General features: G+C 41.0%; 1 protein-coding gene across 1 annotated transcript in view; it reads left to right on the top strand.

Moving 5' to 3' along the window:
* Positions 1-19,516, top strand: part of POSTN (periostin) — a 79,603-nt gene that overhangs the window by 26,874 nt on the left and 33,213 nt on the right. The window contains exons 8-10 of the mRNA XM_070935298.1: positions 1,594-1,806; positions 2,029-2,163; positions 13,043-13,191. Coding sequence (XP_070791399.1) covers positions 1,594-1,806; positions 2,029-2,163; positions 13,043-13,191 — 497 coding nt within the window. The remainder of the gene's footprint in view (positions 1-1,593; positions 1,807-2,028; positions 2,164-13,042; positions 13,192-19,516) is intronic.

A 19,516-nucleotide genomic window follows, 5' to 3' on the forward strand; every position in this document is an offset into this window, starting at 1 on the left:
GACATTATTTTACCAAGAATATAACTTTATTGATAATTCCACATAGGCACAGAAGTAGCAAAGCCAGCTCTAAAGTTTTTACATGAACACGAGCATAGGTAACCCTTTTCCTCTGGACCTCCCCACTGTTCACTATCCACCAATCAATTGCCTTTATTTTGTATTGGGAACAATCTGAGAACCTTAAAGTTTTCCCAGCATTTGACAATGGGACTGTTGGGTTGGTCCCAGGCTACATCAGCTCACTAGCATTCCTCAATTCCCTCCCAAGGCTTCCATGCATTCCAAAACTTTCCCTCCCCCCTCCCTGTTTCTGTTGTCTGGTTGCGAGCAGGAGTGCGTAGCGAGTCAGCCATGACAATTAATCAGAATAGAGCTGAAAGGGACCTTGGAGGTCTTCTAGTCCAACCTCATGCTCAAACAGGAGACCCTATACCATTTCAGATAGGTGGCTATCCAGTTTTTTCTTAAACATCTCCAGTAATGAAGCATCTACAACTTCTGAAGGTAAACTGGTTAATTGTTCTCACTGTTAGGAAGTTTCTCCTTAATTCCAGGTTGCTTCTCTCCTTGATTAGTTTCCATCCATTGTTTCTTGTTTTGCCTTCTGGTGGTTTGGAAAATAAGTTGACCCCCTTTTCTTTATGGCAGTCTCTCAAATACTGGAATACTGCTATCATGTCACCCCTACTCCTTTTTTTCTCTAGTCTAGCCATACCCAATTCCTGCAACTGTTCTTCATATATTCTGGGCCCTTAATCATCTTAGTTGCTCTTCTTTTCACTTTTTCCAAAGCCTCAATATTTTTTCGTAATGTAAAATTACAGCATTTAATTAATATTAATATTGTAATGTAATTTACAGCATTACCTCTCTTGTGTTGCTGTTCCTTTGAAACAAAGTGTACCCATTAAGTCTAATGTTCTACCTGTTGAATTCAAGAAAATCAGGTCAATGGAAATGCCCAAATACATTAAAGAAAAAAGAAAAATGGCATGGAGAATAAGTCTCCTTATTCAGAGTAATCAACACTTGTACATATGTGAAGTCAATCTTTTTAGTTCAGTGGATTTTGCAGATTAGTTCCATTACTTCTTGAAGGGGAGTAATCTTTAAAAAATGGTATAGGCTTGTCTACTCAAGTAAGTTCCTTAGTTCCTTTCTCATTTAGACATATCTGTTGGGATACAAACTGTCCATAACCAAAGAGTACCCAGTTCAATCTCTGTGTCAATGTAACTAAAAAACCTTCAGATGTAATCCCCATTCTGGGGGATAGGAGGGAATGGGGTATAGGATAAGCTACTTTCCCATCTTACAGAACAACTGGTGAGAGATAAACATATAAGTTATTTTTCTTCTAAGACAGGGAGAAAAAAATTCAGATCACGAATGTGTTTCGATGATGGACTTAGATGACCATATTTGCTATTTGACTGCATAACTTTTGACCAATCTGTATGTCTCTGCTCAATTTAGGGCTGTTTATAATGGGACTGAATTGAGGGGAGGACAGTCAAATTACTGCAATACTTCAGTATATATCTTGTTTTTCATTGGAGCGTGGGTCTTTTTGTTCTCTTCCCTATTCAGCTCTGATAAAGTTTCACATTTTAAATACTCTTCAGTGTTCTGAAGCCATCATGGGTGGGGCAGTCTTTGAGACCGTGGAAGGGAATACAATTGAAATTGGCTGTGATGGCGAAAGCTTGTCAATCAATGGAGTCAAAATGGTGAACCGAAAAGACATTGTGACAAGTAATGGTGTCATTCATCTCATAGATCAAGTGCTTATTCCTGATTCTGGTAAGTGAAGCAGGAGTAAATTCAGTCTCATATTTTTCATATTATTGATCACCAGACTGGACCAACAGGTGATCTAATTTTTGCCTCAATTAAGGAGAGTCATGATTTTGTAGCCAAAATTGATAACTATAATTCCTTAAATTTTATATGAAATATTTATCTGTGCAGTAAGAATTTTGAAGCAAATCAAACTTCTATTTACCATTTTATTTTTAATTTTAGCTAAACAAGTTATTGACCTTGCTGGCCCCCACCAAGCTACCTTCAAGGACTTGGTGGCTCGACTTGGCTTGGCTGCATCTCTACGGCCAGAAGAAGAATATACCCTGCTAGCTCCATTGAATGGGGCTTTTTCTGGTAGGTGAGCCATATTAAAGTTGTGTAAGGATTAAAGATAGAAGTAATTGGAGTCTTATTTTTTGTCAGGATTTGCAAACAGCTGTCAGCTTTTAATAATTTTATCTACCGTTTTCTACTTTCTTCACTCTTTTGACATTATAATTATCAGCCACTGATATGATGGCATCATAGTGAGGATCATGATGGAAAAAAAAATCAGCTCTATTGTTTTTTTCCTGATTACTTGATGCTGTTTTATGCTTATCTAAGTAATGGTGTGCTCTGGGCTGCATGTTTCCCTTGACTTTTGATTATATATTGTTAAGGTGACCAGACGTCCTGCTTTTGGCGGGACAGTCCCGCTTTTGAGCAATTTGTCCCGCGTCCCGCGGCGTTTCAAAAAAGTCCCGATTTTTCTTGAGCCCCAGCTGATGGCTAGAAGAAAAAAAAACTGTTTAAACTCTTGCCCGGGACTTCAAAGGGCCGCCCTACAGGCAATCAGTGTAAAGCAGTTTTTTTTTCCCCTAGCTAAGCTTCAGAAACGAAACCGAAACCAGGGTCTTTGGTGCAGCGTGACAAAATGAGGCAGAGAGAGATTTATTTTTATTTTTATTTTTCCTCCCCAAAAAAGGTAGGTGAAAAACTGCAAACAATGGGAAATTTAGGAGGCGAGTTCAAGATTTTAAAACACAAAGGAAAAAAAGCTGTATTTAACTAGGGAATTGTAATAATTGAGATACTATTAATTGTATATTGTGTTGAAAGCAGAAATGGTTAAGTTGTGGTTCGGAGGAATATATGGGAGAAATTATTTGGTTTATTATTATTGGTAAATATAATTAATTGATTTGTAAGAAATTGGATTGCATGGAAATAATTGGAATATTCATGTTCATATTGATTAATATACAAAAAAGATAGTTTTATAACTAATTGATTTATATTAAAATGTTGAATTTGTATTAAACAACTGTATTACATAATTACATAATTAAACAATGTGAGGATGGATATAAAAATAGATGACAATGGGAAGGGGTATAATATAGAATAGAAGGGAAAAATTGAATTTGATTAAGATTAGAGATGAGGATGAAGGGTAATATTGGTTTTTTTAAAAAATAGATGAGGAATAAATATGGCAAAAAGGAAATATAGAAATTGTAAATTTAATTGAAATGACTAAACGCTGTTTAAATTTGTGAACCAGCCAAATATTCTGTTCAAAGAAAATACATTGTATGTTTGTATGTGTGTTTCTAATTATTGCTATTTATTCATATTTGTTCTCTTTTATTCTTTAAAGTTTAACAATTCATTCTTTATCTTAATATCTTTATATTTGCTTGGGGTTGGCTTTCTTCCCTTTCATCTTTTTTATTGTACAGCAATCTTTCTCCTCAAACCTACCACCTCTCTCTTTTCTTTCCTTCTTACTTTCTCTTCCCCCCACCCTCTTTTTCTCCTCCCTACTTCCTCTTTCTTTCTCCTTCTCCTCCTCTCTTCCTCCCTCTCTTACCCTCACTCCTACTCTAATTTCCATTCCTTCATCCCTCTCTATTGCTGTAATCCTTTAATGCATATGGACTACTCAGAGGGCTGAAAAAGTTATTTTTGACTGGTCCTCACACTTTTGACCAGTCCTCGAACTTATGACTGTCCTCACATTTTACATTTTTGCCCTATCTTGTCATCATGGTGAAGAGAAGCAGTTGTGAAATGAGTGACATGGTTGTTAAGAATGCTGCATGGGCATAAATGTGAGGATGGTCATAAGTGTGAGGACCAGTCAAAAGTGCGAGGACCTGTCAGAAATGACTTTTTTCAGCTCTCTGGTTAGTCCTTTTGTGCATATGGACTACTCAGAGGGCTGAAAAAGTTATTTTTGACTGGTCCTCACACTTTTGACCAGTCCTCGAACTTACGACTGTCCTCACATTTTACATTTTTGCCCTATCTTGTCACCATGTTGAAGAGAAGCAGTTGTGAAATGAGTGACATGGTTGTTAAGAATGCTGCACGGGCATAAATGTGAGGATGGTCATAAGTGTGAGGACCAGTCAAAAGTGCGAGGACCTGTCAGAAATGACTTTTTTCAGCCCTCTGGTTAGTCCTTTTGTGCATATGGACTACTCAGAGGGCTGAAAAAGTTATTTTTGACTGGTCCTCACACTTTTGACCAGTCCTCGAACTTACGACTGTCCTCACATTTTACATTTTTGCCCTATCTTGTCACCTTGTTGAAGAGAAGCAGTTGTAAAATGAGTGACATGGTTGTTAAGAATGCTGCACGGGCATAAATGTGAGGATGGTCATAAGTGTGAGGACCAGTCAAAAGTGTGAGGACCTGTCAGAAATGACTTTTCAGCCCTCTGAGTAGTCCCTATACACATAGCCATGGCCACCCGGTCACATGACCAGGTAGCCACGCCCACCCAGTCACATGGCCTCCAAGCCACGCCCACACAATAAGCCACGCCCACAATGGTGTCCTTCTTACCAATGTTAAAATCTGTTCACCTTACCCTATAGACATAGCCATGGCCACCCGGTCACATGACCAGCTAGCCACGCCCACCCAGTCACATGACCAGCTAGCCACGCCCACAAAATAAGCCACGCCCACAATGTCCCTCTTTACCAATGTTAAAATCTGGTCACCTTATATATTGTAAATGGTATAGTTTATCTCTATGTGCCTGTTGAGGGCTACTTTGGGAATGCTAGGAAGCCCCTAGCAGTTTTGGATTTGGTTTGATCTAAAATGTCAAAGTTTTCTAGTTGAAATTGTAGTTTTGGAGAGATTAAGGTATTTTCATAATGTCTTCTGATTGCCAGTTAATTTCACAGATAGTTATGTGTCCTACATAATGGCTGTTATAGTCTTTACATAGAATGTTAAAGGTGACTCCTGTTTTTCTTCTTTGATTACTGGGTGTTTGGGTTTGCTTAACATAGTTTAGAGCAGTGGTTCTCAACCTTCCTAATGCCGCGACCCTTTAATACAGTTCCTCATGTTGTGGTGACCCCCAACCAGGGGTGGGTTCTAAATTTTTTTACTACCGGTTCTGTCGGCGTGGCTTATTTTGTGGGCATGGCTTGGAGGTCATGTGACTGGGTGGGCGTGGCTAGCTGGTCATGTGACCGGGTGGCCATGGCTATGTGTATAGGGACTACTCAGAGGGCTGAAAAAAGTCATTTCTGACAGGTCCTCGCACTTTTGACTGGTCCTCACACTTATGACCATCCTCACATTTATGCCCATGCAGCATTCTTAACAACCATTACACTCATTTCACAACTGCTTCTCTTCACCATGTTGACAAGATTGGCCAAAAACGTAAAATGTGAGGACAGTCGTAAATTCAAGGACTGGTCAAAAGTGCGAGGACCAGTCAGAAATAACTTTTTCAACCCTCTGAGTAGTCCATATGCATTATACAGATACAGCAATAGAGAGGGATGAAGGAATGGAAATTAGAGTAGGAGTGAGGGTAAGAGAGGGAGGAAGAGAGGAGGAGAAGGAGAAAGGAAGAGGAAGTAGGGAGGAGAAAAAGAGGGTGGGGGGAAGAGAAAGTAAGAAGGAAAGAAAAGAGAGAGGTGGTAGGTTTGAGGAGAAAGATTGCTGTACAATAAAAAAGATGAAAGGGAAGAAAGCCAACCCCAAGCAAATATAAAGATATTAAGATAAAGAATGAATTGTTAAACTTTAAAGAATAAAAGAGAACAAATATGAATAAATAGCAATAATTAGAAACACGCATACAAACATTACTCTTCATCCTCATCTCTAATCTTAATCAAATTCAATTTTTCCCTTCTATTCTATATTATACCCCTTCCCATTGTCATCTATTTTTATATCCATCCTCACATTGGTTAATTATGTAATATTACAGTTGTTTAATATAAATTCAATATTTTAATATAAATCAATTAGTTATATAACTACCTTTTTTATATTAATCAATATGAACATGAATATTCCAATTATTTCCATGCAATCCAATTTCTTACAAATCAAATAATTATATTTACCAATAATAATAAACCAAATAATTTCCCCCATATATTCCTCCAAACCACAACTTAACCATTTCTGCTTTCAACACAATATACAATTAATAGTATCTCAATTATTACAATTCCCTAGTTAAATAGAGCTTTTTTTCTTTTGTGTTTTAAAATCTTGAACTCTCCTTTTTTGCCCTAAATTTCCCATTGTTTGCACCTACCTTTTTTGGTGAGGAAAAAGAAAAGACATCTGCCTGCCTAATTTTCCAACGTTGCAGCAACAGCAAAGCCAACAGCCTGCTTTACTTTCAGTTTCGTTTTTCAGCATAGCTAGGGGAAAAAAAATCTGTTCCAGCAAGCAGCAGAGCCCTGAGCAAAACAGCTGAGAGCAAATCAGCTGAGAGTCGGGAGCCGATCTAATCAAGGGCTAATTAGCCTATGCTGAAGCTCTGCGGGCCAATAAAATTTATTTATTTATTTATTTTATTTTATTCGGCTTATATGCCGAATAAATAATTGTAATAAAATTACAAAAAAACACCAAACCATTTGTTAAATTGCTGGCTCACCCGCCCCTCGCCCACCACTATTTATTGGCAATAAATAGTGGTGCGGAGGGGCGGAGCAAGGGGCAGGGCAGAACCGGCAGAATCCCACCACTGGCTGTAGGGCGGCCCTTTGAAGCCCCGCGGCAAGAATTTAAACAGTTTTTTTCCCTCTAGCCATCAGCTGGGACTCAGGAGGCAGCAATAGATTGGGAGTGGGCGGGGTAAGCGAACGGCCAGCGATCCAACAGAGCAGAGAGTGAGGGTGAGTGAAGGCGTGGGGGGGGGCGAGAGAGGGCTTTGGCGACCCCTGTGAAATGGCATTTGGACCCCCAAAGGGGTCGCGACCCCCAGGTTGAGAACCGCTGGTTTAGAGGGAGGAGAGACAACAGAACAACAGCATTGGAAGGGATTTTGGAGGTTTTCTAGGCCAATGTCCTGCTAGAGCAGGAGACCCTATATCATTCCAGACAAATTGCTGTCCATTTCTTTTGGTGGGATCATAAGCAGGAAAAACAGTGGTATATACTAATTCAAGTGAACTGAAAAACAGTCCACTCTAAACAAATGCTTCATTACCAAAGCAATAATCAAACTGTTTATAAGAAGAGCTGGGTAAGAGCATTAATCTACAAGCAAAAACACATCGCATTAAGCCATAATGCTAAAAAAAGAAAAGAAGAAAGAAATAGATTACTCCATATAAGCCTTCCAATTCACTAGATATCCATGCAATTTCATTTAAAAAGTGCTTAACTATACTACCCATCACAATGTAAGCATCATAACCTATGAAAACATAGGATACCTCCTACGTATCAAAAACAATTCTGAGACAACCAACAGTAATTACTGTAGATCACAATCCTTTTCACTGGCTGAGGAAAAGACAAGGGGATCGGCCCTCTTAGATCTAATCCTATCAATGTAAAAGAAGTGGTTCAAGAATTAAATGGTAATGAGAACTTTGGGAAAAGTGATTGTGTCATCTTGGAGCCTACGAAAGAGAAACTGGAGCAGAATTATTGTGTCAAGATAATTCATGTAGTTTCCTGCACTTAGCAAACACGTAGTCCTCGACTTATGACCGCAATTGGGACCAGAATGGCAGTTGCTAGGTGATATGGTCCTTAAGTGAGTCATATGATTGGACCTGATTTTACAACTATTTTACCATGGTCATTAAGTGAATCATCATGGTTGTTAAGTGAATCCTAAGAGTAAAAGCAGTTCAACAATGAACTGCTGGAAAGTGATAAGAGTCTTCTTATTTACTGGAGGAAAATAGACTCTGGATGGCCTTTGTTCATGATATGGTAAGAAAGGATTAATTTTATTATTTATTTTATTTAATCACCTTATCTGCTGTTTCAGTCAGGGAGACAACTTTAGATAATTTACTTATTAGGATTAAAAAACAAGTTATTAAGAATAAGAATAAACACACAAACCATAAACCATGCCTTGGTACTACAGTGGTTTAAAGCACCCTGTTATTAACACAGCTGCCTGCAATTTACTGCTGGTTCGAATCTCTCCAAGGCTCAAGGTTGACTCAGCCTTCCATCCTTTCTAAGGTAGGTTAAATGAGGACCCAGTTTGTGGGGGCAATAAGCTGACTTTGTATAAATATACAAAAGTATGAAGGCTATTGCTTAACGCACTGTAAGCCGCCCTGAGTCTCCGGAGAAGGGCGGCATATAAATCAAATTTAAAAAAAAAAAATACTAGCTGTTTGTCAATATTTCCCAAGCAAGGTTCCAAGCCTTGGGCAGAGGGATTGGACTAGAAGACCTCCAAGGTCCCTTCCTATGAACTTCTATAACCATGTTTATAAAAACTAGGGTAGAAGATAGCAAATGTGTTATAATTAAAACGTGTTATTAACAAGCATGTGGCAAGCAGCACAGTAGTGCTATGAGTATTAGAGAACACAACTCCCCCTAACTGAATAATTAATTTCCCTGACATATCTTCTGAACTTTAAAGAACGATGTATTGGAAAACAGAAGATGGCCTTCTTCGTCCTCATCCTCTTCGTCCTCCTTGTCCTCCTCCTCCTGCCTCATTTTCCAGTCCTTATTATATATTAGTTCAACTAGTGTCTATGAAAAGACTGTTAAAATAAAACATGTGAGAGGGATTGCCTGAGTGAAGCTCCAGCAGTAATGGCAACAGTTGCAACTGGTAAATGACAACAGTCTTGAGCCTGTGCAAGAGAAGCTAACAATCCATTATGTGCTTAAATAATTGTGTTTGCTGATGCTTCATTCCTAGTCTAAGACAATAGTACAATCACTCCCTGTTGTTCTATTGGTTAAATTTGGAAAGCAAAGTAAAATCAAGGTTTCAGTTTTTTTATATGTCTAAAAAATTAGACATCTCTTTGATTGACTCTGCAAGTGGAAATAGCACAATGATGGAAGCATCAGCCAGAAGATGGTTCTGGTTGACAGAAATTTCTCTGGAAGAAGAGAAACTCGCTTGTGCTCCAGAACAGCTGCTCCTCGTAAGGAGACTGCTGGTATTTAATTTCTTATGATCGATTGTGGCCAAGTGGCTAGAGAGTCAAGGGAATTACAATATACAATATACCTTTTACATCTTCTTAAAAAGTTATGATTTAATTACTTTACATCTGAGAAATATTCCAAATGCCAGGGAAAACTGAAGACCTTTTTGAAATTAAGAAAGAGGAAAATGCTATTTCATAAGATTTTAATTTAAAATCTGTGAAGACTTAACAACTTCATGATCTAAGAAAGTCTCAACCAAATAAAGAGGACAGCAACTTTAAAAAACAGAGAAAATATTATTTTTCTGATGAATTTTATTCTTTTAAAATAATAAAATTATTTAGACCATCAGATTGGATCTTTAACAAAACAAAAAAATAAAAGTAACATCAGCCAGACAGTGTAATTGTGATTTTTAAAAAGTTTTATTGGATTTTTATTTTTAAATACACATCAATATTAATATATGAACAGTTTGGCCTCTGGATATAATTCATTTTGATACAAACAGCAATAATAAAAATAATAATAGTTGTTACATTAATTAAATTTATAAAATCCTAGTATTGATATACATTTGTTTTAGAGTAGTTATTCAGTATTTCAATATTCCCTTTTAATGCCAATGATATTATTAAGCATACATAGTAATACCATTTTTCAACCTCTAATCTTTCTGTCTAATTATTACTTATATCTATTATATAAAAATTATACCTGCTAATATTCCCCTATTTCTTGTTTCCACCTCAATTCTAGCTTCTAGTCAGGCCACCTTTACTAATCCTAGTGTTAATACACGTTTATATTAAGACATAGTCCTTCATTATTTTGTTATTCAAAGTCACAATACGCCATTCTAGGGCCAATCATCAGGGGTTGGATTCAAAAATTTTAGCAACCGGTTCTCTGCCTGGTTGCTGGGTGGGCGTGGCCATGGTGGGTGTGGCCTACTTGGCCTCCTGCACCACAGTGGGGGGGCATTTTCACCCTCCCCAAGCTCTGAAGGCTTTCCTCGAGCCTCCAGGAGGGTGAAAACGGCCTTCCCCAGGCTTCGGAGGCCGAAAACAGGCCCATTTCCTAACTTCCAGAACTTCCAGGAAGCCCGTTTTTCACTCCCAGAACCTCTGCACGGGCGCTGCACTTACCTGGCATCCAAAATGGGCTGCGTGGAGACTCCTGGGAGGGGAGGGGGTGGGGCGGGCAAGGCCAGCCAGTGCTTGCAACTACTGGTTTGATGAACCAGAAGTAAAATTAGCATCCGGTCCACCTGAATCAGTCCGAACCAGCTGAATCCCACCCATGCCGATCATCCTATTATTTAAACATACCTAATAATACCATCTTTCAACTTCCAATCTTTCCATCTAACTATTGCTTTATATAAAGGTGTGTATTCTTATTTCTACCTCTATTCTATTTTTTAATCAGGCCATCATTATATTTAAAAAGAAGAAGAAAGAAATAGTTCCTTTCTATCCATCATCTCTTGCCCATTTTAATACTTAAATTCTATTTGTTTTTTTAGCTTGCCTCCCATACTCCTCTCTTGGATCTTTGTCTCTATCAGCATCTGTGTCTTCACCATTCAGTTGAAATATTTCTCCCATCTCCTCCTAAGCTGCCAGGCCTCCAGAGTGTCCACCCAAACCCCTATCTCCCTTTCAAAAGTATCTTTCAAGTTATCCAATTTCATTTTTAAATCTCTTAAAGTACTTTTCCCTTGGTTTATTTCATCAGTCATTATTATCTTTATCGTCTTCTTGCTTTATTTGCTGGTTTGTCTGTTCTATCTTTTTCTCCATTTTTTCTGCTGTCTCCTCTCTTTCTTGGACTCTTTGATCTTCATTCATTATCAGTTGTAGGATATTTTCTATTTTCCCATTTATGCCTTGCAATAGGTTCTTTATCTCTCTGTGATATTTTGTCATAGTATCCCTAATGCCATGATGGTGAACCTATGGCACACGTGCTACAGGTGGCATGCAGAGCCTTCTCTGTGGGCACACGCACCACCCACCAGCTGCTCTTCTGGGTTCCATTGCTGCATGCACACTGGACAGCTGCTCTCTTTCGGGTTCTGGTGCTCTGGCACGCATGCTCCAGTTTCAGCATTTGGTGCTGAAAAGGTGAACCATCACTGCCTTAATGCTTTGAAACATCAATGCCATTTCTTTTGAAATCTCACTCATTTCCCCGATGCTCATTTCCCCGATTGTCTTATTTTAGTAAGTCCCACTCTTACTCAATAGTCCATTCACTAGTAGATGGCACCCTCAGCTTAGGTTTCAGCATTGTTTCACGTCTGATAAATTGATTAATTTAATTTTAATTCAATTTATGAAAGCAAAGTTGGCTATTCAAGTAGGTAGTTCCAGCATTTTATAATGTATTCAAGTCCAAATATTGTTCCTCAGAAGGTTCAATAATCATAGTTCTTTACATCTCAAGATTATTAATCAGTTCCATTTAAATAGTCCAGGCAGCTTCCACAAATCAAAAGTCACTTTACTTTACTTAAGAGTCTTCCTTATTCTCACAATAGAGTCTCCAGTAATCATAAAGTAGATAGTTATGGAACAGTAAGTATCACCACAGTCCTCCAGATGAATGTTGTTTATTTCTCTTATCAGGAATTTTCCTAGGCTTGTAGGGGTATGGTATATTTTCCATTCACTAGTAGATAGAGCCCTCAGTTTAGGTTTCAGCATTGTTTCAAGTCTGATAAATTGATTAATTTAATTTTAATTCAATTTATGAAAGCAAAGTTGGCTATTCAAGTAGATAGTTCCAGCATTTTATAATGTCTTTCCAAAATGCCTACCCAGTTTAAAAATCCAACTTCCTAAAAGGTCTTTAGCTTTTCTCCTCTTAGTTCCTTTCTTTCAGGTCTAGGATTTTTCTCTCTATGGTTGTTCACCACTTTAAGAAATAATTCTCAGAGTCTCTTTTCCTGGATTTTCCTCTTTTTTTCTTTTAAGGTTAGGGTCTAAACTCTTCTCACCCAGCTTCAGTCACTGTTCATCTACACTGCTCCTGCAGATTTCTTTATTGCTTCAGCTGTCCCAGCTTCATGGCAGCCATGATGGCTACTTCTTCTCCTCGTTGTGGATGAGAAGGAAGAAACCCTGGGTCAAGCAGGAGAGTTGCTGCTCTCCATGACCTGCAGGGCACCCCACTTTTCTTCACCACCCCTACAGGGTGGTTTTAGCTCCCTTTGGAGTCCTCCAATGGGGAGAACTCAGCATGGGAGTGTGGTGACCCGCTCCTCATGTCCGATCTCGCCGTGACATCAGTTGGAATTCCCCAGTGTAATTGTGATTATGGAGAGCCAGTATGTACGTTTACTTGAAACACTAGTTTGAACTTAATTTTTTTTTTCTCAGAGTGATCAAAACTTGTGGGAGGGAGAGAAGGAGAAAGGGGATGGTAAGGGAGGCAGGCTTTAGATTTTGGCAGATGAAGCTGCTTGGGCTGTAAAATGTCCTGTGAGAATATTTCCTGTGCACTGGGTGTTTCAACAAGAGACTAGATGGCCATTTGTCATGAATATTTAATTTGGAATCCTGCAATGAACAGGGGATTTGTTTCAATGCTGTGAATGCCCTTTTCTGTGATTTTATGAAGACATTTGGTGATCATGTACCTGCAATTAAGGTATGTTAAGGATGGCATGTTAAAATTGATGTGAGAAGCTGAACCCCAAATTATGACTATGTGTAGATAGCATTTTCACTGCATTTAAAGTTAATGTCATGCTTTGCATATGTTAAATTCCACAAAAAATTTAATATAGATTTTATGTTTTTAAAAAATTGTTAGATGATACTTTAAATATGGATCAGAGAATCCTTAAACTGATTCTACAGAATCACATTTTGAAAGTGAAAGTTGGCTTGAATGATCTCTACAATGGACAATTCTTGGAAACACTAGGAGGAAAGAAGCTAAGAGTATTTATATATCGAACAGTAAGTAAAATTAAAGATTTCAAAAAATTATTATAGTAAAAGATGGTAAAATTTTAATTTTGTAGGTCCTGCTTCAGTCAAAGGATATGGTTATGCCATATAGCCCGGAGAGTAACTTATTTGAACATACAGAGAAAATATGAATAAACTCAGCTGGGATAGTACTATAAGATAATGGAACTGACTGGGTAACCAAATTTCAATTTGATCTACTTTCCAGCAACCTTATGCTTAACCAGTCTGTGCAATAAGCGGGTGTAAATGTTGTAGTTGATCTTTTTGTTGTTGTTTGGAATACATTTCCTGATGTGTATTATGGGAGCAATTTTCCAGCTTTGGAAATGAAAGTAGAGTATTGATGCATTTATTCAATTTGGAATTTTATCAGCACAAAATCCAGTATCTAAACTCAATATCATGTTCTGCTCAATTTATGATCTTATTTTAATTGGATATTTGGATTGACACTGATTTCAAGATGAGCAGAATCTGGTCTTAAGTGTTGTGGCCTGCCAGCTGCCAGCAGAGCTGGTGGCAGACTCAGATGATGAGGAGGTCGGGGAGGAACTTGGGCGAGTTCTGGAGTCTGGGGAAGGCTCTGATGGATGCTCTACGTTGGACACAGAGATAGAGCCAGGGCTGTCCAACATTTCCCAGCCACCGGAGAGGCAGCTGCCCTTGAAGGCTTATATGAGTGAGGAAGAAGAACATCTGGGGCCTGTTCCAGATGCACATATGCACAGAGCAGTTAGCAGAGGTGAACAACGGAGGACAAGGAGTTGACTCGGGAAGCAAAGCACACATGGACGCTGTCAGCCTCAGCTTGCCTGCTTCAGCTGCCATAAGAAACGGGGAGGGATTAGTTATGGAGCAAAGGGGGGGGAAGGGAGCAGGAGGTGTTTTTTTTTCTTTGTAGGATGGGTCTTTGTGAGAAACGAAAGTGAATCTTCAAAAGGGGACGGCTGACCAACTGCCCTACATTCCTGATGAATGACGCTGCCAGACGTGTTGCCACCTGACCTTTGGGAGACCTTTGGATTGGCTGATGACCAATGGACATGGGGGGGGGAGAAGCTTAGTAGATGCTATTTCGTGCGTTTTGCTCACTTCCAGCTTTACCTGGGTTGCTATCATTTCATATTCAGTAAAAGTACTAAATTCTTCAAAATGCTTGAGTTTGGGGTTTTCTTTCCTGGATACTGAAGGAAGCATACCTGACATTAAGCTGGAAATCACAACCAGTCATCCCGGACAAAAACCGAGGGGACTGTAAATCCAAAATATGTCAGATCGAGGGAGTGATGGAGAAGAGAAGATGGGGGCAGCGAGTTCAACCGCCCTCCAGTCGGAAAGATAAACTGCAGAATGGTTGGAAAAACTCCGTTTGGAGCCGGAGGAAGCTAGATGGTCCAAAGGAGTGGGGAGACTGCCGGACTGGGGGGAGGACCCCCGGGGAGTGACGACTTCCAGACCCCGTAAAAAGGAGGCAGTGTGGATGCAACAGCAGAAGGAACGTCTCATGATAGACCAAGCCTTGCAGCTTATCCGTGATGTAGAAGAAAGGAGAAAAAACCGTGAGTCTTTTGAAATTCCTGTGGAGAAGGGGGAAGCAGGCCCCAGAGGGGAGCCAGAAGAGACAGCCTGCGGGGGAGAGGAAGAGTTTGAGGAGGGAACATACCAGGCTTCGGCAGCTCGAGGGAGAGATGCAGCCGGCCAGAGAACCCCAGCCTTGCAGGGCCCCCCCCCCCCCGCAGACGTAAAAAGCCAAAAATCCCCCCCCCTTCCTGGGAAGTTTGATGGAAATCCTAAAGCCTTGGGATTTTTCCTGACCCAAGTGTGGAACCACATGCAGGATTGGGGGGAGGACTACGAAACAGAGGCGGCAAAAGTCAGAAGCGTCGCGAATGCCCTAGAGGGAGTAGCTGCTGAATGGATGGTGGTTCTCCACAATAACAACTCCCTCTTGCTGAGAAATTACAACCAGTTCATGAAGGACCTTAGGAGGCGTTTTGAAGACCATTTAGCTGAACGAAAGGCGAGACTCAGAATGAAGAGCATTCAGCAGGGCCGGAGGCCGGTAGCAGAGTATATCCAAGAGTTTCGTGAACTGGCACCCTATATGACAGGCTGGTCAGAAATGGCTCTTTTGGAGAGTTTCAAGGATGGATTGAATGAAGAGATATATCGAGACTGCAGAAGCATGGGGGTCCCCGATGATTTGGATAGATGGTACATAGTAGCTGAGGACCTAGAGATCGAGCTGAGATGGAGCGAACTCCGAGGAAGGCGGATGGGGGACCAGTCATCCTCTTTCCACTGTAAGGGGGCACCCAAGATGGCTGGCGGGAAGACCGAATTCAAACCCAAGTCAAAGCTCTTCACCTGTTTCAAATGTGGGAAAGACGGTCACCGGGCTGCCGAATGTTTCTCCAAGCCACCGCCAAAAGTTTCCGGGGCCGGCCAAAAGAAAGGCGACAAAATACCCGCCAAAACCCGCGGCACCTCCCTGAAAGGAGAAGTCGTTGAGTTCACTCCCCGAAACCAGGGTGAGTTGGGAACTCCAACCAACGAAGACGACAGCGAGACGGACTCCGACTCCGACACCGACGATAGGGTGAGTCGCACGGAAGCACCCTTACTCATCCCCGTAGAAATAAGGGTGCCCTCCACAGGGGCTCACGCGCAATTGTTAGCCCTGTTGGACTCGGGATGCACTAGGTGCATAATTAGCCCCAAAGTAGTGGAGGAGATGGAACTGAGACTAAAAACTTTAAAAAGACCCATTGCATTTTGTCAATTAGACGGATCGATTGCAGGAGGGGGCCCAGCTAGCTTTATGACTGAACCCCTTGAACTGCAGTTGGGGAATCATGTAGAGAATCTCAGATTTATTGTAGCCCCTGGTATGGAAAGACCCCTCATTCTAGGACTGCCCTGGCTTCGCAAATGGAACCCACGAATAAATTGGAAAACGGGGGTCCTACGCATCCGCACGGCAGAACCAACTCCGGGAAAGGAAGCCCCCCCCCCCCCGAGGGACGACATAAAACCAGAAAGGGCGGCAGTAGCCATTAATTATATTGAGGGAGAGGAGAAAATTCCAAAGGAATATTGGGACCTCAAGGAAGTGTTTAGCGAAAAAGCATCGGATGCTCTGCCTCCCCACAGGGCCACTGACTGCACCATTGAAATACTCCCTGGGGTGAAGCTTCCCAAACCAAAAATTTACCCCATGACACCTCGAGAATTGGGGGAATTGCGAAATTTTATTGACAAAAACTTAGAACGGGGATTCATCGAACGAGCCAAACCCAAGGTGGCAGCGCCAGTAATGTTCCGCGAAAAGAAAGATGGATCCTTCAGATTAGTAGTTGATTATAGAAACATGAACGCCATTTGCGTAGAAAATGTCTATCCCCTCCCACTCATGAAGGACATGTTAGCCCATTTAGGGAAGGGAAATTTTTTTACCAAGCTTGATTTAAGAGAGGCATACTACCGAGTGAGAATAAAGGAGGGAGATGAATGGAAGACAGCATTTAATTGCCCACTGGGATGTTTCCAGTTTAGAGTACTCCCTTTTGGACTACAGGGAGCCCCGGCTGTATTCATGCAGTTGATCAACGAAGTGCTGCATGAGCACCTATATAAGGGGGTGTTGGTCTATTTGGACGATATTCTAATTTATTCTGACAACATGGCCAACCATGTAAGACTGGTTCGAGCGGTCTTGAATAAACTCAGAGCAGCTGAACTCTATGCCAAACTTTCTAAATGTGAATTCCACCAAGACAAAATCGACTATCTTGGATATCGTATATCGCATGAGGGAATAGAGATGGACCCGGAAAAGATCCGGGCAGTGATTGAATGGGCCACACCACGCACCCGTAAACAGTTACAGAGTTTCTTAGGGTTCGCCAATTTTTATAGACAATTTATCCCCTCTTTTGCAAAAATCGCACTGCCAATTACAGACTTGCTAAAAACCAAAGGGGAAGTAAAACCCAAACCCTCGAAACCACTAGAATGGACTATGGACTGTCAAGCTGCTTTCGAAACTGAAACGACTGTTTGCAGCTGAACCTGTGCTCAAACACCCCGACATGGAACAACCTTTTGTAGTACAAGCTGATGCTAGCGAAGTCACTGTAGGAGCAATACTCTTGCAAAAGAATGAGAACGGGATATTACGACCCTGTGCTTACACATCCCGTAAACTATCAGCCACGGAAAGGAGATGGGCCATGTGGGAGAAAGAAGCGTTTGCAGTTAGATGGGCGCTATTAACATGGAGACAATTTTTAGAAGGGGCAAAACACCCTTTTGAGGTGTGGACTGATCATAAGAATCTAGAAGCATTAAAAACACCATGCAAACTATCACCAAAACAGGCACGCTGGGCCCAACACTTCAAGCGTTTCAATTTCACTTTACGTTACCTTCCTGGTGGAAAAAATTTCATGGCGGACGCACTTTCCAGATTGCCACAGTACAACAGCATAAAAAAGGAAGTGGTTCAACCAATGATCCCCTTAACGCAATTGGCAACACCTGTCACTACCAGAGCGCAGAGTAAAGCCGAACCAGAACTCTCTGGGGATTTGCTCGAAAAATTACGAGAAGCGCTAAAAACTGACGAGTGGTTTAAGGCCCACTCGAATGAATGCACACTTCGCGATGGACTACCTTGGGTTGGATCGAAATTGTATGTTTCAGCCACATTAAGAACAACCGTATTGAAATATGCTCATGATGCCAAGGCCGCAGGACACTTTGCGTTTGTCAAGACTCTACATCTTGTTAAGAGACAATTTTGGTGGCCTGCACTTAAAAAGGACATAGAGGCATACGTGGCTAGCTGTCCAGTATGTGCCTTGGCTAAAAGACCTCCAGGAAAATCCCCTGGATTACTGCAAAGTGTGGCTAGACCGAACGCCCCATGGAAGGAAATATCTATGGATTTTATTGTGGACTTACCAGACAGTGAGGGCTGCACTGTCATTTGGGTAGTAATTGATTTGTTTTCCAAACAAGTACATTTCATCCCTTGCTCAAAGATCCCTTCAGCAAAAACCCTCGCAAAACTGTTTATTCGGCAGATTTACCTACTACATGGATCTCCGAAAAGAATAATTTCTGACAGGGGTGTGCAATTTACTTCTAGTTTCTGGAAGGAGTTTTTGAAATTGATAGGCTCCGCACAGGGGTTAAGTTCCAGTCACCACCCTCAGACAAATGGGGCCTGTGAAAGAACCAATGGGGTGCTCGAACAATACCCTAGGTGTTACGTAAATTACCAGAAAGACAATTGGGTAGACTTGTTGCCATTTGCAGAAGTGGCATATAACAATTCTGTACACAGTAGCACCAGATTCACCCCTTTTAAGGTCGCATCGGGCCAGGATTTTGTACCCATTCCTGAGCTACCACAAGATGATCTCCAAAATCCCTCCTTGATGGATTGGATTGAACAATTAAAGAGCACCTGGGCAGTGACTCGGAAGGCATTAGATGAGGCACACCGGGCTCATAAGGCGCAAGCCGATAAGAAAAGGTCCCCAGCTCATATTTATAAAGTGGGGGACAAAATCTATTTGTCTACCAAATACTTACAAACCACCCAGAAGTCCAAAAAGCTGGGGCCTAAGTATGTAGGACCATTCCGTGTGATTAGACTGATTAATCCAGTAACAGTTGAATTGGAATTGCCAAAAACCTTGAGACGAATACATCCTGTATTTCATGTTAGTTTATTAAAACCTGAACACTCATCTCCCCTAAGGGCTGATCAAAGCACCCCTCCAATTCCCATTCTCATAGAGGGGGAGCAACATTTTGAAGTTAAGGAAATCTTGGACTCTAGAAAACACCATGGTAAAGTCCAATATCTGATTGCCTGGAAACATTTTCCTTTATCTCAGGCTGAATGGGTGAATAAACGAGATGTCTGAGCTCCCAAGAAAGTACAACAATTTTATACCAAATACCCAGATAAACCATAATTATTGTATATATTCTGTTTCTCTCTCTTTTCTTTCCTTTTATTTAGAACTAACGTCTCTTCTGCAAGGGGGGCCGAATGTCAGCCTCAGCTTGCCTGCTTCAGCTGCCATAAGAAATGGGGAGGGATTAGTTATGGAGCAAAGGGGGGGGGGAAGGGAGCAGGAGGTGTTTTTTTTTCTTTGTAGGATGGGTCTTCGTGAGAAACGAAAGTGAATCTTCAAAAGGGGATGGCTGACCAACTGCCCTACATTCCTGATGAATGACGCTGCCAGACGTGTTGCCACCTGACCTTTGGGAGACCTTTGGATTGGCTGATGAC

The sequence above is a fragment of the Pituophis catenifer genome, unplaced genomic scaffold (assembly GCF_029215685.1).
Source record: "Pituophis catenifer annectens isolate HBS135680 unplaced genomic scaffold, rPitCat1.0.hap2 SCAF_2, whole genome shotgun sequence".
Lineage (NCBI taxonomy): Eukaryota > Metazoa > Chordata > Lepidosauria > Squamata > Colubridae > Pituophis > Pituophis catenifer.